The 25,309-nt window shown below is 38.5% G+C and overlaps 1 protein-coding gene across 2 annotated transcripts in view; it reads right to left on the bottom strand.

Moving 5' to 3' along the window:
• ARHGAP15 (Rho GTPase activating protein 15) overlaps positions 1-25,309 on the bottom strand; it is a 332,973-nt gene that overhangs the window by 91,833 nt on the left and 215,831 nt on the right. For both annotated transcript variants that reach the window (XM_051810345.1, XM_051810343.1), the window contains one exon: positions 15,897-15,974. In XM_051810345.1, the coding sequence (XP_051666305.1) occupies positions 15,897-15,974 (78 nt within the window). The remainder of the gene's footprint in view (positions 1-15,896; positions 15,975-25,309) is intronic.

Genomic DNA, 25,309 nt, shown 5'->3' with positions numbered 1-25,309 from the left:
CTACCAAATAAATATTTTCTGTGGCTGCTGTGTACATGGATTTTTATTGTAAGCAGTGCTGGCAGCAGCCTGTCTGCATCGCCGGGGTTCTGCTGGCCTGTGTGTCAGTCACATAACAGGATCATTCTGAAAAATTATGCAGAGTAAACAAATGTATTTATTTGGGTTTATAAAAAAAAAAAAAGAAAAGAAAAGAAAAGAAAAAGGGGGGAGGAAAGAAATAATAGCAACAGTTTGGGGCACGTTACTGTTCTCATTTTTCACTCCTGAAGTACAAGTCCGGTGTTTTAAATTCTCTGCTTCTCGATTGCTTTAAAAGTTGAGGTTGTTAACAAAAGATAAAGAGTGTAACCTAATGGAAGTGAAATCTGCATATTCAGTTAATTTGGGATTTATTATCCCAGTAACTAGACTTGCAACTGTTCTAAAACCGTTTTGACTGAAGACTTGAGAACAGTAGGAGTGGATGGCTACCCCCACCCCCATTCTTAAAAGAAAACCTGTGCCTGCTGCTTCCAATTTAGTGCAATCATGCCTCTTACTGGCCAATACAAGATGCAGCATTAGCTGTCACATGCAAATGAGTATTCATGGGGACTTTGAAATGTGCAATAAAGAATAAAGACACGCATTCTGTGAATAATTGTTTTCTTTTATAAAACTGGATCCAAAAGGGAGTGCCATTTCACCCAGAGTCTGTAGCCTTTCTATGGTTACAATCTGCTGTTGAAGCCAGATATTAGGAATGAAGTGTGGATAAATGGAGGACTCCAGTTTCTCGTGCTGTCAATCTTTCACAGTATTACATTTGCTTAACAACAAATAATCCAATCCATGTTTGTGGTTCTTGCTATCTTGCTTTCTCTTCCAACTGGGACTTTTAAATGCATATTGATGTATAATAAAGTTGTCCACCTTACATTAGCTTGTTTTTTTTTCATACAAAGCCCAACATAAATTCTTCCTTTTCAACAGCACAGACACTCAAAATTACACAGCAGTATGAGCTTCATTGCAAACCTGGAGTATTTCAAAGCACTCTGATATCACTCACCAGGATGAGAGAGAAAGAATAACTCAGATTTTTAGGGCCATTTAGACACAGGGTGGGGGGAAAAAAAGAAAACAACAAGCTGTGTGCAGACACACATTTGTGGAGCTGTGAGCAGCCAAGCTAAGCTCAGACACACACACCTATTCATGGAGCCTGCAGCCAGAATGTCTCAGAAAACAGCCATCAACTTGTATTGACATCAAATCATGGCATGATGAGGCCCTATCTTTGCTGGTAGGACCCCAAGTCCTCAGTCCAGCAATGGGAAGAAAGTAAGTAGATGCCTCAATTGCAGCACCTTTGCAGTGAACCGAAGGACCAGAAGTTAGACTCGATGATTCTTGTGGGTCCCTCCTTAATCAGAATATTCTATGGTTCTGTGATAACTGCAGGGAGCACTTGACTGAGACGGGAGTAGAGGTCGATAAAACTGGCTAGTCAGTGGGAAGAAGGAAAGTTAAGGATAAATGCTACCTACACCATGGGGAGGACTGACCAGTGCAGGTTCAGCAGAGGGGAAAAACCCTCTTGTAGGTAACTCAGTGCCTTGGATTATGTTTAATCTGGAAGTTTGAGGACTCCAGCTCAGCCAGAACATCTCAGCAGGCAGGATGTGATCCCGCAGGAATCCCAGAAAGGTGATCAGAGAGCTGAGGCATTACCTTTTTCCCTTCCTCTAACACAAATAATTCCTTGTTACCCTGTTTACTCCACACCTTTGCTCTTTGAGGGTGATCCCCTGAAACACAGGCACACATGTGCAAACACACTGAAGAAATTAATCACCAAAACTATCATTACAACTGATACAATTACTGTAAACAGAAGCATAGAAGTGTGAGGTAGAATTGTGGGCATGTTTCACTCCTGTAAGGAAGGATGCTCACCTACTAGGGCTCAGCACATTGACCAAACCCATCCCTTGGCTACCTGCTCATTGCTGTGATCCAGGCTGGCAGGAAGACAACTGGTTCGTTGTAGCTTTTGGTCCATATTGTTTCTCCTAAGGGACCTGAAAAGTGGACAACCCTAGGGCTGGGGCAGAGGGTTTGAAACAAGGAGATTTGGTTTGTATTCCTGAATCATCACAAACTTCCGTAGGCATGTTACTCAGCTCCTCATTTCCCTGCTTACCAAATATAGTTAGCAATATTTTGGTATCTCACAGAGATGTTAGCACAAGCCCTTCAACATACATATCTGCTCATACATTATCTAGATGGAGTCATTTCCAAAAGTGACTACAAAATACTCTGTGCAAACACACAGCTCCGTGAGGCTTAGTCATGCCAAACACAATGCGTGGCAGTGCATCCCTGCAACCACAGGAATGCAAACCAGGACCTCATTCCCACATAACACATACTTGGGGGGTCCTCAAGGACTGGATCCCTTTACTCTGCAGCCCCAGCACAGAGCAATTTCAATTATTCATGGATCTTTGCCCCACTGTCCATGGCACAGGTGGCCTTGCACTTGGAGACGCATCACAAGGGAGACCTGCATTTGAAGACCTAATTTGGCTTTGCATTATCCTGAGCCCAAAAATCCATGTTTCAGAGGGTGACTGCAGCCTTATCTGCAGTCTCTGTACACAGTAGGGACTTGGCAAATGGAGTTTGGTGAAATGGCACGGCACACTACATAGGAGACTGACTATAAATCAACAGATTTTGGCTCTGCTCCTGGCTCTGTCACTGATTTACCATGGAAACTTGGGCAAATCTTTTACTCTCCCTATCCTTCATTTTCCGTACCCATAATGTAAAGATAATGATGCTGCTTTGCAAGCTCTTTTGAGATCTTGAGATGTTAAGTGCTAAGTGCATTTTATTAACATTAATAGCACCCAACTGAGAGGATGCTGTACAGCACTAGCCTGGCTGTCCCCAGAAAACAGATTGGTGTGGGGAAAGTGTGCATTTGTTAAGCAGCTTAGACACTGCTCATTCCCATAATACTTCCACAACACACAGGAACAAGATCTGACCTACTAAAACAAAAGGAAAAAAAAAAGAAAAGAAAAACGCCATAAGGAGAAAATTTCTAATGTGACCTGTCATCTTATTTCTAGCCCAGGAAAACTTGGGGATTTACTGGAGATTATCAGTGTTGCTGTGTGTGGTTTTTATAGCCAGCCACAACCCCAGAGCTCACGACTTGTGGTGGAGACCACTTCCATTAGTAGGCATTAATCACCATTTCATACACTCCCGCTCAGCGATTGCTGAGCAGACATTGAGTGGATGCACTTAGTTATATCCTATCACACTTTATATCTGCCTCAATTTTAAAATAAGTTAATTGTACTGAATTATATTCCGGCTCTTGTATTTATAGGACCACAGCATATTACAATGTATATTTTTTAAATGCTGTCTAATAGGCTTTGTTACTTTACACTTCAATTTTCAATGTTTCTGCTCAAGTATGTATCACAACATACACAGTAAAAAGAGCGATGAAAATTTTATTATTAATGCATGTTTTTTTCCTCTGCTGGAGATAGAACTTTGTTGTGCATGTTATAAAATGTTAAATATTAGAATTATTTAAAGTTAATAGCATGCCAAGAAAATGACTAATAATACATTATACAATTAGATGCCTTTCATATGAGTGAATCCATTAACAAAATAAAATATACTCAAACAGAAGACTTCTGATTTGTGATTTTAGCAAGGATTGCCCATGTGTAAAGCTAAATTATTTATTCATTTAACAAAAAAAAACTGCTGGATACATCAGTTTGCAATTATTTGCATTATGTTCGAATGCTTTATCATGTGGCTCTGATTCAAAAATACGTATCTCTAAGTTGCTGTAACATCTTCATCTATGCAGAGCACTAAACGCAGAAAAACAAAAGTAAGTTTGTTTTCCTGGATTCAGGAAATCTGATGATATCAGAAGCTCTTGGTGTTGCTCTTTTAGCTGGATTGGGTGTCTTTATTATCACTCTTCAGTCCAGATGTCCTCATATAGTTTCACAACTATATGAGTTTCCCAAGTGTACCTTGTTTTCTAGATAGGATCAATTCCATCCCATCCCACCCATACAGACCTCAAGTCTGGCATCATGCATCTTCATCCTAATTTATTCAGATGCTATAGCATAATGGTTTTCTCCTTTACTTCCAAACTCGTTATCCTGCCTCCTCAGCTGATGTCAACATCATCCTTGAACAAAACAACGAGCAAGCAGCTAGCTTTTCTTACAGCAAGAAACAGCTTTTAGCGCCACAGTGATATAATCTCCTCGCTATTTTCCTCCTGTATTTTCCTTTTCCATCTATGCCCTGTCTCTGGAAAGGCACCCGACGCCAGCTAAAGAAAGTTCCACCAGGAGCGGGTAATCTCCTCCTCCTCACATCCATCTTCTCCTCACTGCTGCTATCTACTTAATTAAGTCATTCTCAATCTTCTGTATCATAAGCACATAATGTTGGTTGATGGAAATGTGTTTTGAAATCCCTGTTTGTTTGTTTTTTAATTATCTGATTACACTGGGAAAACGAAAAAAAAAAGAAGAAAAAGATAAAAAAATAAAAGAGAGATCTCTCTTTTACAAGAAGTAAAAATCCAGCAATAGCTATCTATCTTATTCTCTTGCAAGAGATGTTTTCCCCCCACTTTCTAATACCCAATCCAGTCTTTATAGATCATGGGATTTAAAAGTGTGATGAACCCAACTGCAGCAAATTCATGTAACATCACTGCAAAACTGGTTTCAGGTTAAAGATGCCTTTTATTATCAACTTTACTCAGCTTGTGAGAGGTGAGGAATGCTATGCTTAGATTCTGCTGAGGTTTATGTCAGGCTTTTGGCATAACCTAACTCCAGGCTACTGTCACCCCAAAATAACTCCTGCCCATATGTGTCCCAGTGTCAGCCCAGGGTGCAAGTCATGGGTGAGCCAAGTCTCCCACGTTATGTCAGCTGGTAATAGGGGAAAAAAGTGTGCAACAGGGACATAGAAAAGGATTATAAACTAGCAGAATTGGACACTGACCCTGAAGCAGAAGGGAAAAAAATAGTATAAAACATTTGTACCATTATACTCAGCTCTCCATATCCTGACTATTTTGAAGTTTTACCATGTTATGTTGTATAAATAATAGTAGTAATTATACAAAGAAGAGACAATGAGTTGAAATTAGAGCCCTGGATTCATAGGATGATTTCAAAAGGCATCACTCTCCCAGCTCACCCCGAGGTGTTTGTCCATGCGAAGGGCTTTGATTAGGCTCAGATTGTTACAGTAGAGTTGGGAAATGGGACCTTTGATCTCCAGAGATCTGAACAATCCCTGTTACTTGTACTGACAACAGGCGTGGCACAGGCTGAATGGTGTTAACATTCGGGTGAGAGCTGAAAATCCAAGTGAGAGCTGTGCTACGTTCTCACTTTTGAGACTCTGGTACCGTGCATAACTTGGAAATTAAAATACAGTGTGACTACCTCTCTTAGTGTTTAAATTAATATGCTTAATAATCCCTGTAATAATAAATCCAAAGCGCAAATTAAGACTTGGAAGAGAAGGTGAAAGCAATGTCTCTTTCTTTATATTTGCATATATGGTGTGTGTTTGTTCAGGACAGTAAGATGTGACACTTTATCAGTATTTCTTAAAGCTACTTTAAAAAAAAAAAAAGTGTTTCCCCCTAAATAGCTATGCAATATTTTTATACACTAATATACGATGGGATTTTCTTTTCTTAAAGGGAAAAAGCCAATTGTGTAGGCAAGAAAAACTAATTATTTTCCTAGATACAGCCATCTAATGCTTCTTAAATGCTCTAAGGCATCTCACCCAGCTTCTAGCACTCAATTTCCAAGGGCACAGCTCCTCTGTATACCCTCTGCTAGACCCACCAGCCTTCCAAGATCACTGACACTCAGCATCCTCTCAAGTGGCACTAAATAACAGTGATTAGGTAACTGAATCAACACCAAAATGCCAAAAAGAATGTATTAAGGGAAGATGCTTTCGAGGACTCTGACAATTTGCTCATGCAAAAAATTCCACTGAATTTTTTTACACAATAGCATTTAAAAACAAACAAACAGACAAACAAAAAAAAGGAAAAATAATAAGAGAAAAAAGACAGGAATAGTCAATCCTAAATCTGTGAAAAATGATACTATGAGTGAGTTGAAAATTTTTATTTCTAAGACTATTATGTTTTCAGCAGGAACGTATTTCTAAGAAATGTTGTATGCACAAATGAGACAGTCAATATAAGAACACAGGTTTCCTCATAAAAGCAAAATTTCTCAATTATCACAGAAGTTATAATTTAGATTTTTACCTCTTTTATTTTTTTTTTTTCCTTCTGGATATTTTTCATGCGAGTGTTTTCCAGTTTGACCCCCAGCACTCTTAAGCAATGGAGTTAAATGCATTAGCAAAGTCTCCTCCAACCAGAATCTCTTGCTACTGACAGCATTTGTATCTACCATAGCATTTATGGTTTCCCCAATTCTCAATATATAGAACACCACAAATACCATGACAGAGCCTAATTCCATGGTGTGGTAACTTCTCATCCCATGTCACCCTGCAGACTATTATGTAATGTATATCCATATATAACACCACCCTTTTCGTTGCAGGCCTGTTGCAAGCTCGTATTTGCCATCTGCTTTTACACAGAAACCACAGAATTACAGATATTGACCACAAGGGACAAAACCACCCCAAATATTAGGCCACACCACAATCTTGTAAAACACTGAGCATGACCAACTATAAGTAGGAGCTATGCAAATTAGTTCTCCAGGGTATCCACCTCCTCACAGCTCGAGATCATCCTGTGCAAAATACCTCTGACACTTGGTTCAGTTTATCTGTAAATAAGCCTGGCAATCCCCGGCTTCTGGAGATGACTCCATCATCCTAAAAAATCCTAGGTGGAAAGTTTTCCTGCTAATACTCTTAACAAACGACTCGATAATTTATTTCCTTTCCCTGTTATTTTGGAGCTCCGTGGAATGGCATTTCCTGTAGCGTTGCTATCAGAACAACAAGCCCAAACAAAGAGTCACCCATGACAACGATGAGCATCCCCAAAAAAAGGCAATCCCTCGCTAGGGCGTGCAAACCTACAGTCCTTCTGTAAATAACACTCCTTGAGGGGTTATCAAGAAGCTCTTCAACTTCTTGAAGTGTTACTAAGCACAACGCTATTGTAACGCAAATAGTGTTGTGGTTAGAAAAGGAATAAAAGGCATGTTTTAAATGCTTGATCATACAATACATGCATAAAATCCACGGTATGTTTGTGGCTGACCGCACTAACCCATTCTACTGCCTCTTCTGCCCCAGTCTACTGACTTATTCATCACACGAAAAGAAAAACACGACAATACCCCTGGTAAGAGAAATTTTAGAGTGTCTAGAGCTACAGATTGGGTAGTAGTATAAGATTTAGAATTCTGAATGTCTTTCTGTTTTGTTTTCTTCTTCACAAATATGTTAACGTTCTAGTTCTATCAATTTTTTGTGATACAATGTGCATTATATACAAAATAATTCAAAATTTTTCGAATCCAAATAATTGTTGCAAAAATTAGTATGTCCATCAGATTTTGTCATCTGACTTATATTTACAAATCATTGTTTGAGGTACTATAGTTGTCCCCCTTTCACTCTGGAAAGTTAAGGATAGGATGTAGAAATCACATCTTCTTTTTAATAATAATAATGATGGTGATGATGATAATAATAATAATTAAAAAATATAATGTTCTGTAGCTTAAAATAGACACAAAGAGAAAAAGAAGAACCCGCATCAGTAACATGCACATATTAATTGATTCACCAACTACTGTGGGCTCAATTAAAGTATTCTGTTGTCAGAGTTTTAAAGCTTGGAAAAAAAATTAAAAAAACCTGAAATTCTTGGCTACAGCTTGGCATATGCAGGTCTTAACCCAGCAGCAAGCTGTTTTATAATTATTTCTGAAAATTGCTTCAGTCCATTTTATTTTCTGTGCTTGCCTGGGAAGTGTGAAAAAGAAAGAAAAAACTATTTTTGACTCAAGGCTTTCAAGACATTTTGGTTCTCAGCTAGCAAGTAACCCAGTTTGAGCCTGATATTTCCATCGTGAACTTTGGATCACTCTTACTGGTTTCTCAGTGAGACCAGTCACATGAATAACTGCTGGCAGACACGAGGAAGACTTTGCTGCCTGGGCTGTACTCGATCACACAAATGACACCAAGGCTGGAGGGTGGCTCCAAGGTCAGCCCCCAACCATGGCATGTTCCTGTCTTTCTAAGGATGCTCTGAAAAATACAATCAATAACCTCCCAAAACACCTAAAAAGGTATGAGATGGCAGGATATAAAGGGAAATCTCACTAAGGCACACACACAAGAAATTGAGGATCCACAGACATAAAGTGACTGCAAGACGGAACTAATCCCTCTTTTTTCCCCCCTCTTTATCCAGTGATCCTTGCTGCAATTTTTAAATAAAGCCCACAACAATCCTCTTGGACTGCCATGTTTGTAGCTACTTTCTGGAAGTTGGGAGCTGAGAGAGGACCTGCTCTCCTCTGCCCACAGAGCCTTTGTTAGGGGCAGGATCAGAGCTTCTGGCTGCCTTTGGAATGGAGATATTTGTTCAATGGAAAGATTTGGGTGGCTTTGAATGGGAAGTTTTGTTGGTTTGGGGTGGGTTTTGTTTGTTTGTTTTTTCTTTGTTGTTTGTTTTGGTTTGTTTTTTTGGGTTTTTTTGGGGTTTTTTTGGTTTTTTATTTTCTTCTTTATTGTTCCTGTTTTTTTATCTTCTCCCTATTTTTCTCATTTCAAAGGAATAAAGCTGTGAAAAGGAGCTGATTCTCTCTTCCCTTTTTTTTTTATTTTTTTCTTTTCCCCCTTTTTTTCACTCAGTTCCCTCCTCCCTTTTCTTCCCCCCTCTTTTTTCTCTTCCAAACGCTTCCTTCAAAACCACCCAGCCCATTTGTGTTGACCTGGAGGCTCCCTTTCAAAGGCAGCTTCACTCTTGTGTCATCTCCACAGGCTTTGCCCTCCAAGGCAGAGCCATCCAGGAAACCCCTGTGATTCCTGATAGCCAAGCTCAGACATATGGTCCCAGCAAGCTCATAGAATCAGTAATATTAAAAAAAAAAAAAAAAGTCCCAATATTTGTTCCTCTTTTCTCCTAGTTCATTGATAAAGAACATGTCAGTTAGGTTGAAGAATCCTGCTGGTTAAAGGTATCATCCTTAGCTGCTCATATGGTCGGGGCTATTACTTGTCAATTAGATTAATCCAAGTCATTTTAGAACAATAAATATAAGTACAGATGGAATATAAGCATATTGAAGATTACTGTTTTTGACGGCTGTTGTTTATTAAATCAGGAATAATGCCGAAATGAAGATTTTGTTGATATTTCAAATGGAAAGGAAAAGTGAATTAGAATTAGATATTTCTCAGGAATGAAAAAAAAAAGCAAAACCAAAAAAACCTCAACAAACTACCATACCACAACCTCCAAAACAGCCTATAGGTAATAAAAAAGCAATGATTTTACTTAAAATACCACCTACGAGCTACCTTTGGAGAAGGGATATGGCACCTATAAACTCAAAACACTAGGTATGTTGAAATCCATAAAATTTCCAATTACTGCTTCAGAATTTATTGTGCACATATGGAAAATAATACTTGTAAAAGAGAAAGGGGTTTGTGCCTGGTGCTGTCAATACTGTGAAGGATGGGGTGATTATAAAGCAAATTAACAATACTTTTAAATGTGCATTCACTTATCTTTCCAATTAAATCCTTGTTAAACAACTGCACAGACAGTAATGGTGCTTCTGCAAAGCACTGATCAAGACAGTTTTATTGTAATTTTTACTCTGTAACAATTAATCAAGTAGGCATTTTCTTTATTATTAAATTATTTAGTTAATAAATATTCTCAATCAGTTCACGTATTTCTGGTTTAAATTTTACTTTTAATTTTTTTCTCAAACTGAATCATACCTCACTATATTATTGTAGAAGAAACAACAGAAATATTTTATTCCTTTTTCGCCCAAATGGATTTTGTTACCTCGAGGTAACAGCAGGGTAAGATTAAATTCACCTTTTTTTGTTCCCCTCAATATAGAAGTATTTGGATATCTTTGGCTGTTCTTTTCCATGTTCCACAAGAAAAGTACTTTTCCACAATAATGTAATATTTATCCTCTGCAGAAATTCATATATTTCTCCCTGTTTTGGTATATAGGTATAGTAACAGAGCTATAAAAACACAGTAATTGACCTTTGGATGGTCCGTGGTGCTTTGCAGTTAACTCACACAAGGTATTCCAAATGAAATAAAGGGATACAAAGGTCATCTGAACAGCAAATACCAAACATTTTGCAAACAAAGCATTGGATATAAAGACAATTAGGAACTCTCTTGTATTATGCATGAACCAACACTTACTGAATGAACCAATAAGTATTGAACTTTGTATTTCTATGGTTAGTTTCCCTGAACATATATGCATTAGGATAGAATCCTAGTGTTTCAGCAATGTGTTATGAACCCTTTATAGCTCCATTTTTTTTTCCAGTTAATTTAGTAGTCGTGAAAATTGCTTGTTTGACAGTCACAGAAACTGAATGCCCTTCCATCCACCAAGCAGATCAGCACATGAGGCATGAAGGAGGTATCCCTGGTCTTCAAGCATGGATTAACTGAGAATTTCTGGGAGAGGGGGTGCAAGCAGGACAGGGAACCTGTAGGGTTTAGCACAAAGAAGGTTCTCACCACATTATAAAGGTATCACACCTTGTATACAAGGGCAAGCAGGACCAGTCTTGAAGCAACCTAGTCCAGTGGAAGGTGCCCCTGCCCACATCAGGGAGTTGGAATGAGATGATCTTTAAGGTCACTTCCAACCCAAACCATTTTGGGATTCTATGATCAACATAATGGCTTCAAGCAAAGCAGAGAAAAATTCACTTTTACTTACAAACACTCTGGTGGATGAAAAGTCTTCCACTTTTCTTGTGTTTTTGTTTCTCATGCACTTTATTCCTTGCTGTTGGCATCTTGTTTGTCAGATCAGAAGTTTGCTATTGAAAAGCATCTCCCACCTGTCCTCACTTTTATATAGGGGTGCCTTAATGACTCTGAGCAGCCTCACCTGGGGCACCCCCAGAATTGCCTGTGGCCCTGGGGGCCTTGTCAGAGCCAGCCCGGGGCTTTGGGCCAAAGTAATGGAGCTTTCAGCAGCATCCTCATACCCTGGAACTGCCAGCACACTTTACAGGGCTTCACAGACCCATAAACAGTATTTTATCCCTTTTCCTACAGGTGTGAATTAAAAGAATATCCTTATAAATACACGTAAAGTATTTAACTTATTAAACCTTGCCTAAGATAAGCAAAACTCCTCCAGATTTTTCATAAAATCCCTAAAAATTGCCAAGTACAATGTCTGTTTCTAGTTTGCTTTTTTTCTCCCAACTTTCAATTATAAACCTTAAACAATACTATGGAAAGCATGAGAGGAATAGATATCTCTCTCTAATGTCTCCAGCTATTGTAGAAGCCTTTGCTGTAGGTTTTTAGCAAAAAATATTGACTGCCTGGTAGCTTGCTTTCTAAAACCAACATTTTTCAGTGCTTGTAGACTAAGAAAAGTACGAATTTCCTGATGTCAGTTTGGTCCAAGCAGCTTCTACTGCCTTGATTCAGTGATTTGAAAAATGATGACTTAGAGTTTAGAAAGTGCTGAGAGATGTTATAGCCTGATCCTGTTATGATCAACTGATCTTTTCAGCTCTTAATGGGAAAATAAATCATAGATAAAAGATAATCCTGTTGCACAGAAGCAAAAAAGGTGTGATATCAATAGACTTTTACAGAAAAAGAAAATTCTGTGAGAGGGATAAAGTAAATAAGGTAGTTTGTTCTGCTGATACTCATGTTGGCAAGGTCGAAACCCTCTTCAGGAGCTGCCTACCTCAAGAAATGAGAATGAAACACAAAGTATATTCAGAGAACTTAAAAAGATACAGGGCTTTTTTTTTTTTTTTTTTAATTGTAAACCCATCCTCATTCCAAAATTTCTAGAATTGTTTTTTTTTAAATATTTTTACTGCTACTTTTTCTTTAATGATAAAGCTGTCTACTGTTAGCTTCTTTCCCTTTCATATTCACCAGTTCTCTCATTTCATTTCTGATGCTGCAGACGACATTAACAGTATAGGAAAAGGAGCCAAATAAAGCTTTGCTATATTCTAATTAATGATTTTTCTAATAAAAAATACTTTGATATGGCAGCAAGCCTAGAGTGTCTTCTATGATCTTTAATTTTCAATGTGATACATATTATTTATAGCCCATAAATGTAGGTGTAACACAATGGCAAAGCAAGCAGGAAGTATTTGGCCTGTAGAAGAACTAATTGTACAGTCAATCTCTGCAATGCAAATAGGCTTTGTCAGAACATTTGTTTGCATTTATAATTAAATTAAACTTTAACTAAACTACAATAAAAAAAAACTCTGTTGCAAAATCATGTATATAAATACTACTTTCCCACTGTTAAATACTGAAAAATGAAGGTACAGGGATTGACCCAAGGAGGTCACAATAATTACAGAGAGACAGGGATGTGTGGAGTCAGTTATTAACCATCATCCCACAGCAAGTGACAGGGAAATCACAGAACTGCTGATGCCTAAAAATCTATCTGACACACAGAATCACAGAATCAACCAGGTTGGAAAAGACCTCATTGATCATCGAGTCCAACCCATGACTAACACCACCCTGTCAACTAGACCATGGCACTGCCACATCCAGGCTCTTCTTAAACACCTCCAGGGATGGTGACTCCACCACCTCCCTGGCCAGCCCATTCCGGTGTCTGATCACTTTGTAAAGAATTTCTTCCTGCTGTCCAACCTAAACCTCCCCTGGCACAGCTTAAGACCATGTCCTCTTATCCTGCTGCTGGTTGCCTGGGAGAAGAGCCTGACCCCCACCTGGCTCCCCCCTCCTGTCAGGGAGTTGTAGGGAGTCAGATGAGGTCTCCCCTGAGCCTCCTCTTCTCCAAGCTGAAAAGCCCCAGCTCCCTCAGCTGCTCCTCAGAGGACTTGTACTCCAGACCCTGCACCAGCCTTGTTGCCCTTTTTTGGACACTCTCCAGCTCCTCAATGTCCTTCCTGAACTGAGGGGCCCAGAACTGGACACAGCACTCCAGGTGTGGCCTCACCAGTGCCCAGTACAGGGGCAGAATCACTGCCCTGGTCCTGCTGGCCACACTATTCCTGACAGGGGATGCAGGTTGGGAGCATATACTACTTTTCCTAGTAACTTTTTTCCCTCATGAGGCATCTAAAACTGTTGCTGACCTCAGCACCTAATTAACAGGAGACATCAGGTTCTTGGGGACATTTGGTGGAGATTGTTACTGCCCTCCCAAGCACATATTAAATAAATCCTGTTCCCCACGTCCCCCTGTCATTTTTTCAGGTATGATTCACTGGGCTGTTTCTTCCTACCTAGCACAGAGAAAGAGTGTATTTAAACAATTCAAACAGTGACTGGCTGTCTTAAAGGCATTCTTTGTATCTGTGTTGTTTCTTGAATGTTCTGATCAAAAATTACTGGATTATTCTGTGGGAACTGCAATGCTGGGCTGTCCCATTTCCCTTCCATGCTGTTGGATTCACCCTTGAGGACTGTAAGTGGCATTAGGGTTTACAGGAGTTGAACTTTTTTTCTGCATGATTTTACCTGAGGAGAACCTAAGTACAGACCTGGCTAGAAATTTTTTACAGCTGGGATTTTAAAGGATGTGCAAGGGGAGTTTCAGTTCCCATCGAAAAGCCATTCTGTCATGATATAAAATGCATGAATGCTCTAGTTGTAGCAATAAAGACCAATACAAGAAACAGTAATTATCACAACTGATAAGATGATAACATAGTCCTCCAGGGGCATTAGTTTTCTTTGAAATTCCTTTGGTCACTCAGTAGGCAGATTTCTTGCAATGTACCTCAAATACACAGTGCCAGAGTGGCTTTAATGTACTATTATCTTCATCATTATATATTAATTTTTCACAGTAGTGTAAACCAGAAGAAAAAGGTGCCTCTCTGCTTCAAAAAGCCAGCTTAGACTTCTGTCTAGCTTTACAGCATCAGCCCATCTGTTTTAGGTGAAAACTTGAGCAGTAATGTTAACCTCAAGCATGTTAACCTTTGGATGCCACAAGACATGACAGACAGGACCATTATTTTTATGGCACAGTTTTTTCCTGAGCAAAGATCCTAGGCAGTGAAGAAGGATAGAAAATCCCATTTGTGCCTCTCTGTCTCCAAACAAAATACAGTGTATAGTTATTTGAAAGCCAAGGCAGACTACATTATTGACACACAAATACCCAACAACTGTAAATTTAAGAGAATCCAAATAATGAACCAAAACCATGAGGCTGATTGGTAAATGATGATTTATTCAGTCTTGCTGAATTTACTGGCATAAATACTGATTCCTCATAAACCAGAGTTCATCCTCCAATTTCAGCTGAAGACAAGACTAATCTGGAGCATCTGAGGAGGTGGCAAACACCTACTACTCCCCTGAAACTTTCCCTAGAGATGTAAATGGAGACTTGAAGGTGGGAATATTTTTGCATCTCTCTTATCTCTCAATTTCATGAGAATATTTGAGTCAAAAGTCTTAGTTTATGTATAGTGCAAATCTAATTGAGGAAGCTGTTCTCCACCAGCTATCACCTCCACACAGAATACACAATATTTAGCAGTTCTGGTAACAGTCTCCAGGTAACTTATAAAAAAAAAAATAATAAAATGTAGGACAAAATGTTGAAGCAGCCTCACATTTATACTTGATTAATTCAAAAGTCTAATGCAATTTAAAATTTTGTATTTTTCCTAATTTCTGAGAAACTTAATTTTATTTTCTTGCTTAGTAGTATCATCAAGTTCACTATCACTGATGATATTTGCTAAGCTTTTAAATGTGGGGAGAGTTAGTCTTTGCCAGGAGTAGTAAACCATTTGGAGAGATGACTGTATTTGTCATTCATCCTAATTAACACCCAGTATCAGCTTCCACACCTGTAATAGTACCTATTGATCAATGTTAGATTTGTTTAGGCCACATGGGTGAAAAATATGCTATTGCATTTGTGGAAATATGTTCATCATACACAGACTCTGTGGAAATACATTCAGTAAATATGTACAGGATGGTTCTAATTCTGGTTAACAAGTCCCCAAAATGTTCATCATCCCTCTTCTCATTTTCTAGGGTCAAATCTTTTCTTATTCAAAATCACTGGTAAATCTTCCACCTACTTTGGCAGAGCCAGTACTCCACTTTTAGTATTTCCTTTTAAGTTCTTTTCAGCACCTTCTTCTCTTTTGCTGGTTTCCTTTAGATCCCTGTTCTACTTTTGGTTTTGTTTAACTTTCAACATCCAAACAATCTGCTATTTTTCCTTTTAATCATTTTCTTTCCCCCTCACTTTGATTATTTGGTTTCTACATATGCTTTGCTTTTTGCCACCTTAATTCATGTCTCCATTTCCTCCTGTATTTTTAGATTTGTTTGTTGTTTGTTTCTCATCTCCAGTTTAACTACTATTTTCCTCTGCTTACTCTGCTCTTTTTCCTCTCTCCTAGCTGACATTTCCCTCTGCGCAATATCTTTCTACCTTCCCTTTCCTCTCTTTTCCAAAACACAGCTCATCATTCTATGCCACTAATGTATAGCAGATCCTGAAATACTGTCATCTGAGACAGTTAAGTACTAAACAAAACATTACCAGGGTGGAGGAATCACTTACCCTGATTGACAACAAATCGTAACTTTTGTATTGTTGCCAGATTGCCGCTAACTCTGTATATTCCATCAACATCTAGACCTGAAAGAGAAACACATATTTCATTTTAGATCATAGAAGTATTTTTCTTTGTACGTCTGTCAGGAAGCCAGAAGCACCCTCACAAGTATGAAGGAGAGCAGCGTAGAGAACGACTGAAAAATAATCCACCTGACAACAACTGAAGTGCCTCCTGCCTGATTAAAGCAACAACGAGAAATAAAAGTGGTAGATTAACTTAAGTGAATACAAAACACCTAGCTATAATTATCTTGTAATTCTGTCAGCAGAATATGGTTCTGCGAGGGGGGTTTGAGTGTGACAGGAAAGGAAGAGGTAATTAGCTCTGGAGCTCATCGAGAAGGGCTGTTTGGGACGGGCACGATGCTGCGCCAGCCCTGCTGGAACGGGGGGTGTCAGTATTAATAGTGCTGGGGAAACTTCTCTGTCTGGGGTCTGGGTTTTTCAGACATGAATTTCTGAGGCTGTGACCTTTCTGAAAATAAAGTGGTGAGGTGCCCACCCTGAAATCATGACGTGCGTGAGACTACACACAACTACAGTTTCTCCACTATATTCTTCATAGCGGATCAGACAGGTTTGAAGATGAAATTAAATATCCCAAATAGCATATGCCCTGGAGTACATTTCTTCATTAATATAGGCCATTCTTTTCAAGGACAACCCGACAGTCTTGTTTCTCCCTGCATATCTACTCAAGGTTTATCTTCTAGGTGAAACTAGATGTCATACTCCCTTTTGTGACATATTATCTCCTACAGCAAGCTCTGCTGATATGAGTGTTTAAAATAGCACTTCCAGCCCCGGTTGCATAGCTGTAGCATTTCAAAGCACATGGGAACTGCTCTCCTTTTCCAGGAGAATTAGCTGTTGTGCAATAATGACCCGATCTGCATGCTCAAAAATCAAAACCACTAAACTACACATTGTCATTTCACATTTAAAACTTGCAAGTACATAAGAAGCCAAGAGAATCTATACAAACTAAATTTTTTTTAAGGCTACTTATCCCTTGGAACACAAGTTTTAATTAGCTTTTGGCAAGCAATTTCAGAGAAAGCCTTTCTCTTGGAAAATGCTAATTTGTCAAAACCAAAAATTTTCAGGAAATATTTCCTGACAATGTACCTAGGGGGAATATTTTACCAAGTTGGGGTGGGGCAAAAAGGAAATCTGAAACTGTAGGGAAGAGTGATAATAAGTCCAAAAGCCCAGAAGCCCAGTTGCAATAACAATTAAAGATGAAGAAGCTGAGCTTCAAGTCCTTATTGAGTCTTGCATCATGCCCTGGCACACAGGTGCCATGGCCAGTGGACTCAACTGCTTGGAGGTATTTCTCACTGATCTCAAAACATTTTAAAAGAGATACTTTTGCTTTTGATGAAGTCTGAAAACAACTAAAGTATTTTGTTTGTTAGCATGTTTGTTTTCCTTCTCTACAAAATACAGTTTTTATTTTATGTCCTTCCTAGCTAGCAACATCCTGCTTTGGTTTGCATTAAATAATTTGTTTTAAAAATTAATAATGATTCCCTTATCTGGTTATTAATAATAATTCTGCACTGCTTATCTGAGTGTTTTATCAGATTTCTACCCTGCACCTGCAACATAATACGGAGAGTGATGATTCATTTCAGGAAGATCTCCCCTTTGGTTACAGAGGGATAAAGAAAAAGTTTATTTAAGAGAAATTAAAAAGGATCTGGTAATCAAGAAAACTTGGAAATTATCCATCTGCTGGATGTATAACATATGAGGAAATGGAAATTACTAAAATGTTTAAGTAATGCAATTCTATCCTAAATCTGAAGAGTCTAATTCTGTTTTAGTGAGGGGAGAGGGAGAGAGAAAGAGTAATTCCCAGCATAGGACTGTGGGACTCGTGGTAGGGGATTAAGAATTGCATCATGTAAATTGAAGACTAAACCAGAAATTAAAAGAGAAAAATAAAGTAAAGTAAGAAACAGACAAGCCCCCAAACAGAATGTTAACTTTGATTTGGATGCAACTCAATTCAGTTCTTAACTTTATTGCATATATATAAGTGAAAGCAATCCATGTCACTTTGGGTGAAATAGTCTCACATTAAGAGCATCAACTTGGAACCTGCATAAATCATCTAAATCAAGTGAGAATGACAAGTTATGTTGTAAATTGCTGGATATTACATCTTGCAACATGGAGTATACAAGTGCATTATTATTGTTATATGGTTATTTTGGTCCAGAAATGAGGTCTGATTAGCATTTCATTTGGGTACTATGCAATATGGCAGAGATTAAAAAAAAAATGAAAAAAATAAAATCCAAGAATATCAAGCCAATTATAGTGTTCACGTGCCATCAACTTTCTGCTCCAAGAACTTTGAAAGTTAAGCCAAACCAAACCAATGCAAATTGGTGGATTTGGACATCCTTTTCATGACCACGTTATCTTAGCTGGATTGTTCACAACTTATTTTGGAAATCCAATTAGGCATAAAGGAGAAAGAGAGAGAAAGAGAGAGAAAAATATATCTTTATAGTTCTAATATCCTGATCTATGAACAATTTTCAAAGCAAATTCACTTTTAAGGGCACCTCTATCAAGAATAAAACATCGCTGCACTGCTGTCAGTGTTTCTTCACGGCAGGCTATAAATACTTAGGGAACAAGATGAAACAAAAGCCTTGCAGAGTTTCCTATCTGGCGCTGGAGTTTAAGTATAGTGGTAAAGAACATTTCAGAAAAAATCCCCTTCACTGTAATATAGTCAATTTTAGTTCACTATAGAGTGACCTTGTGTTTTGTAGGGATGTTTATCAGGGAAGGATCACTGGATTTTGCCCTAAAGGAGAACAAGTATTTTATTTGCTTTATATTCCAGTCTCCAACTCTGTTTCTGTTTGTTTTAATGAGGAACCTGAGAACAGGATGGACCCACAATTAGAAATTATAGGCAAAAGCATGATAATGACTTCAGTATTTCCACCCTATACTTTGTACTGGTGTAAGAAATGTATGAAAAGAACTTTCTCAAGAATACGTCAGTTCAGCTGCCAAACTATAGCAAATTTTAATAATTTTATCTTAAAAAATTAAACAGGTACTCCTGATGAGAAAGTTGAAATTGAACAGGACTCAGTCTTGGTTGAGATTCACGAACAATAATGAATGTTATGGGCCCTCTGCACTGCACAGAAGACGGTAGAAGAACATCTATTTAAAACATTTCTTACACTCTTATTTCTACCCAAAATGGAAGTAACCATGAATGCAGGTCAGTGTCAGACCTAGTAGCAGTTTGAGCTGGAACCAGGTGTTGCAGAGAAATATTAAAAACACAGGAGAAGATTACAGTTTAGGTGATATATTTATTGAAAGAAATGTTTTAAAATATTAGATTTCGATATTGGCTGAAGTTGTCTTGGTGATTTATGAACTGTTGGGAATTAAACATTCTCACTAATTCTTTTCTCTCACATAGAACAAACCCCTCTCCCAAATCACATTTATTCTGTCTAATCTTAATCCATATTTGACAATATCTTCAAACTGAATATGAAAAAGAAGTTCTCTATGTGTGAGGAGAGGGGGGATGGTGGTATACAGAAATTTCTCTGGTTTTTAACAAGATTTAGGATTTAAAACATACCATTTTAAACAGTACTAGGTAACTTCCTGCACTGAAACCCACGGAACTTTCACAATTAATGTATCCTGAAATAGGTGTGGTCCCCAGGCCTGTTTTGTAAGAGAAACCATCGTGCTGGATTCAACAACAAAGTGAAGTACAAACTTGAAGAAAGGCATTCTTTAGTTAGTCCTTTCATTTAAAATCAGTTATGTTCAGGGCAAAACTATTGTATTTCAAAGGAGCCTATTATGCCTTCCCATAAACAGAAAGATCATACGTTTTAAAACTAAAGTATCATTATGTAATCAAGCTGTTGTATTATAAACTATTTTGTGGGCTCAGATGCCCAGGGCTATCTTTACAAATATTTAAGAGGTCATTATCAGGGTATGTTCTCCCTAAAACTATAATTCTTTCCTCGTGTTTTCATATACATCTTACCATAAATATCTGATTTATAAACAATTTTTTTTAAGGTTTACTAAGGGCACAAAAGTGAGGCAAGAAGTCGTTCAAAGAAGCAGAAGTGAGTGAATGCAGCAAATATACCCATGTCAAGATAATATGATGAGAAAAACACAAAACAATGTGCAACAAAAGTAAAAATTTACAAAAGGATAAGTATTTGTATGCCAGGAGAAAGAATATCATGAAGAGCAGCAAAGAATAAACCTGACAGGTTAAAATTTGATATTAAAAATACTGTGTTTGTACAGGGTGATAAAATATACCCAGAGATTTTCAGGTGAGTGCAGATGCAAAAATAACATTTTTGTCTGATGCCATGGAAATCAGAGGTGAAGATGATGAGAACAATGAAGCAAATTTGAGTTACAGCACACACAGTGTTGCTGACATCCCTGTCCTGCTTTTTGGTGTGGCGATGGGTGGGGTTGAACATGCCCTAAAGCTCCCAGAGCGGTGCTGGAGGCCAGCACCGGGATTGGCTCTGCTCTGCTGGAACAAAACTGCTGCTTTGATTGCCAGAACTACCCCTTCTTGTACTCCTCCCAGCAAAGGATCACATTTTAAGGCTTAAAACAACATCCCAGCAAACATCTGGTATGAAAATAGGTCCCATTCCCCGACCAGGGAAGGTACTTACTACTATGGAAGTGGGTGCCATGCAAATGTCATGTTAAAAAGTTCTAACAGACAGAGGATAAACAAACCTGGGAGACCAAACAGTGGATGATATTGGAAGTCAATCTGAAGGACAAAACCATAACCACTGATGTAAAAAGGATCTGTTTACATTGGTGCCCATGATATACTTGTGTCTCTCATTCGCAAATAAAATATAGAGAAATATTTGGAAGTGACTAAGCTGAAGAGCTATTCTGATATTGTAAAAGCAGTAAGAGGGATGCTCTTGGAGGCTGGCTAGACTGACCTCAGTCACAGACAGTCTACTTAAATTATTAATTCAGGACACTCTGAACAAATAATTCATAGCAAAATATCATTAATCTCAACCAACACAGTCTCATGGAAATCAGAGCTTTGTTTAGAAAAATTGTTTCATTTTTTGATAGGACTGAATTTTTGACAGGTCTAGTTGATGAAGACAATGGTGTTGAAATAGTATGTTTGGCCTTCCGTGTGGCTTTGGACTTAGTACCACATGACATTTGGATTAAAGCACTTGCACTTTATAGAATTAACTGGGCATATATTACATGGATTAAAAACTGGCTCGATGACAGACCTCAAAATGTGGTAGTTAATGGGAGATATCAGTTAGCAAGGTCATAACTGGCTCTCGAGATTGGAGCTCTCAGTCCGGTGCCATCTAATACCTCTATCAGAGACAAACAATGAGAAAAAAAAAATTCTCTTGGCAAAATATGCAGATGACACAGAGATCAGGGAGATATTAAATGATGATAAGGACAGGTAAAGTTACAGAAGAGCTGAACTACTGCCCTAAATGGCCACAGTTCGGCAAAACAAGGTTTTGTATGGAGAAACACAGGGCACACAGTGTACTCTGGATGTAGGATACAAAGGACTTGAGGTTTATTTTAAATAAGTAGCTGAACATGATCACTGAGCTCAGTGGTACAACAAACAGGACTAATACGATCCCTTGAATTATAAAAGAATATCAAAGAAGGAGGGAAGAGATTGAACTTCTTCATGGGCTACAAATAGGATTTCTAGTAGAGCACTGCACTTGGTTGCGAAGCAAGTAACGTGAAACATTAAATATCATTGCTTGATAGTAAAGAGAGGATGGAGAAATTTCATCTCCATCACTACATTTCGTGTGATTTGAAGACTCCCAACCAGCACTGCCCAGCTGAAGGACCTGTGACAGACAAGCCTGAATTCAAGGTATCATGAACAAGATTTTCTCTATTTTCTGATCAGTAGAAATCCAACACTGCTTTAGAATTTAGTAAAGGCAGAGACAGAGGGGAAAAGAAAGGAGAGGAAGAATTGTACTAGTTCTTAACAGGCTATGAAATGGCTCTGTTGGAGGTGTCTGACATGAGGTTTGGTGAATCTCTTTAGGAAATTATCTAACAAGAAATAATTCTATGTTTGACTGCAATAATATCAAGAAGATGAGGGGCATTCCTACATAAAAAGAGAATCTCATTTTTTCTTGCAGTAATAACTCCAAGATGCAATGAAAGGAGAAAAGCTTGACTGAGATCTTATTGTTTTCAAGACCCTGTAGAAACTGTTTAATGGAAGCAATTACAACACTGAATATGAGCATTACATACTGAGAATAAGTAACAAGTGAATATGATGGATGATATACTTTATTCTGTTTCACATCACTTGATGGTAGAATTTCCACTTAGATATTTATATACAAATAAATAAGGGCAGCGACAGTACAGAGCAAGTGTAATTTAAATGAGCACACAGTTCACTGCTACGCGGGGCTGCTGTTTAATGCCCAAACCAAGCTTGCTATGCCTTCCTCTTCTTCTCTATTGTGCTGTGCTTTGACATTCAAGAAGTTTATGGTTTAAAAGCCCCAGCAACAACAAGACTAACTCAGAAGGCTGCCTGTAACAAGAAGCAAAACTAAGCTTTCAAACTATTTGTTTTGAATGAGCGCAGCGTGCTCGCTGTAATTTTGCCGTTACCTCCAATATATACTTTTGCCATTCTGCTGGTCCCACTTCTTGCAGCTAAACAAAGTGACCTCATTGCTTTCCACTGTATTTTCTTTTAAACATTGGCTGGGATGATTGAGATTCAGGAATGTGGGAAAATGGATTCCCAAGCCACGTCCATCCCCTTTAATTCTGAGCTGTAATTTTTGGCTTGGCTTGAATCACGGTCATCACATTTCAGTCTGAATCTCTCTGTAAAGTGATCTTTCTTAAACATTTCTTTCACTCATCATGGGATCAGAAACAAAGCCATTCTAGTCTTTCAGCGAAACACTTACAAACGTCTTTTTACAGCGACTCACAAGAGCTGAATTTCCTTTAAAAATGTTTGAAAAAGAGGAGGTTTTCATTGCCTGATTGTCCTCTTTGTGAATCTTGTCATCTGTATGCCATGAGCTACAGCTATTTTAATCTGTTTTTGTTTGCAATCCATTTGGTGTCCGCCCAAGAAAATGCAGGTGATTCTAATTAACTTACTGCTGAAGATGTGGAAAAATCTCAATTGTGCGACAGAGAATTATACACTTAAAACCTTCCCTCTATTATTTATAACAGCTTATTAATGAAAATGATTACACGAATACATTTACCACCTGATTCATCTTTGTTCACTTTTTAAATCAACAAGGTTTATGCTAAAGGGGAAAAAATCCCTATCAAATACAGACCTCCAGTACACACACCAGCTTGCTGGTTTAAATGGCATGGTAGTTTAAAAGGAAATAACATTGTCTTCCTTCATGCAACACACTATAATATCTGAAATTACTAAATGTTTGAAAGTAGCCATTCTCTCTCTGAACGACATTAGTATTTAATTTTGGGAATGTTTATTTCTTTTTTGTTTGCTTGTTTGTTTTCTCTTATAATACCTCCTTCACCACTTCTATTCTCTCTCATCTGCTGCAGTTACTGCTTCTCACATACAGGTTAGAAGGTCCATTCTGACCGATACTTAATTCATCTGAAATAAAATAAGATGTCTCTGGTTCCCTGCTACTTTATAAGGTGCATTTTTTTCATGCTTAACCAAGAGTAATCAAGGGTGATGAGGCGCTGGAGTTGGTTGCCCAGATAATTTGTGGATGCCCCATCCCTGGAAGTGTTCAAGGCCAGGTTGGACCAGGCTTGGAGCAACATGGGCTAGTGGAAGGTGTCCCTGCCCGTGGCAGGGGGGTTGGAACAAGATGATCTGTAAGCTCCTTTCCAACCCAAACCATTCTATGGTTTTATAAGAGGTCTGTCTATTGGGAGTATTGAGAATCCTTGAAAGCTGAATGGTCCTTCACCAGCAAATCTCCTGGGATACAAACAGCTTCAAGTCTCCAGAGATCTGCAGATTCCAGTTCTTACCTCTCTGATATTGGGGCCAGAACACACTTTGTTGATTGACAGGAGGGATTTGAGTCTTTTGTAGGAAAATCAATGGATGTTACCTGCACTATTTTCTGCCAGGTACAGCTACCAACAGGCTGTTTGCCACCTTCCATTTCTATTATTCTGTGCCACAAAATATATGCTCTGATAGTCTAATTTGCATGTGATGACAATGTGGATAATACAGTCTATTTTTGGGGAGTATGAAAGCCTGAATAAAGGTTATCATTTTAGGAGAAGCTGACGATGGAAAAACTCATCCACTGTGTGACATGATCAGAACAGCTGGGGATGTAATGTGGAGGGTGGGGGAGAAGAGAGCCAAGGTATTTTGTATGTTCAAGAAATATATACAACATTGCCATTTCTTATATCCCAGCTGTGCCTGCTAACTTCTGGAAACATGTAGAGCTCAGCAGTAAAGCATACTTGACTGATATTTACTGCAACGTGCATTATAAGACATTTTCTGTCACACATTACGTTATGAAAGAGTTAAGTAACATGAAAAATACAGGCTCAAGATTATATCTGTCATGGATGAAAATACTACATTTATGCCTCATTGTAATCCATTCATTGGTTTATGGACCCCGAGCCCTCCAGGGAGTGTCACAACTCCACATGATACTGCTGAGAGCTGTATTTTGCTTTTGGATTTCTGACTTAGCTGAAAGAAGTTTAAAAACACATGTAGCCTGACAACTCCCTATTGGCTATACAACCCAGGAGGGTCAAGAGCATAAACTGTTCCAGCAAAAGCCAGCTGTAACTTAGGCTCACTGTGAAGATCTGCCTGTTACAGACAGTAGCAGACAAGAAATTTATGCATTTTGCTAAATCCTCCCACTTTGGTTGAACTGTGCTTCATTTGGGGATCCATCATCACCAACATCACGCCTGTGCTTTTTGAGCAACATCAGAACACTGCAGGAAATTGCACTTTGGGGGGTCCCACTCTCCTTGTAGGACTCTATAGGACTTCCAGTCAGGTCCACTGACACCAGTAGGAACTGTGGTTAAAAGCTAAGGAACAGATACAATTCTGTAAACATCCCTTGTTCCCAATGCTGATTTTAAAGACAATTTAGTGCACAGTAGGGACAAATCTTCTCCCGTCTTTCACAACAGTGAGACATTAAATTAGACCTCAGCAATGTCACCTCCCCATCCTGAGTAGTACCACTGCTTGTTGGACTTTGAACAGTTGGAAGTGGAAGAACTGT

Source organism: Manacus candei, unplaced genomic scaffold (genome assembly GCF_025592945.1).
Source record: "Manacus candei isolate 608988 ecotype Guabito, Panama unplaced genomic scaffold, ASM2559294v1 h1tg000077l, whole genome shotgun sequence".
Taxonomy (NCBI): domain Eukaryota; kingdom Metazoa; phylum Chordata; class Aves; order Passeriformes; family Pipridae; genus Manacus; species Manacus candei.
This window is presented reverse-complemented; position numbering and strand designations above follow the sequence as displayed.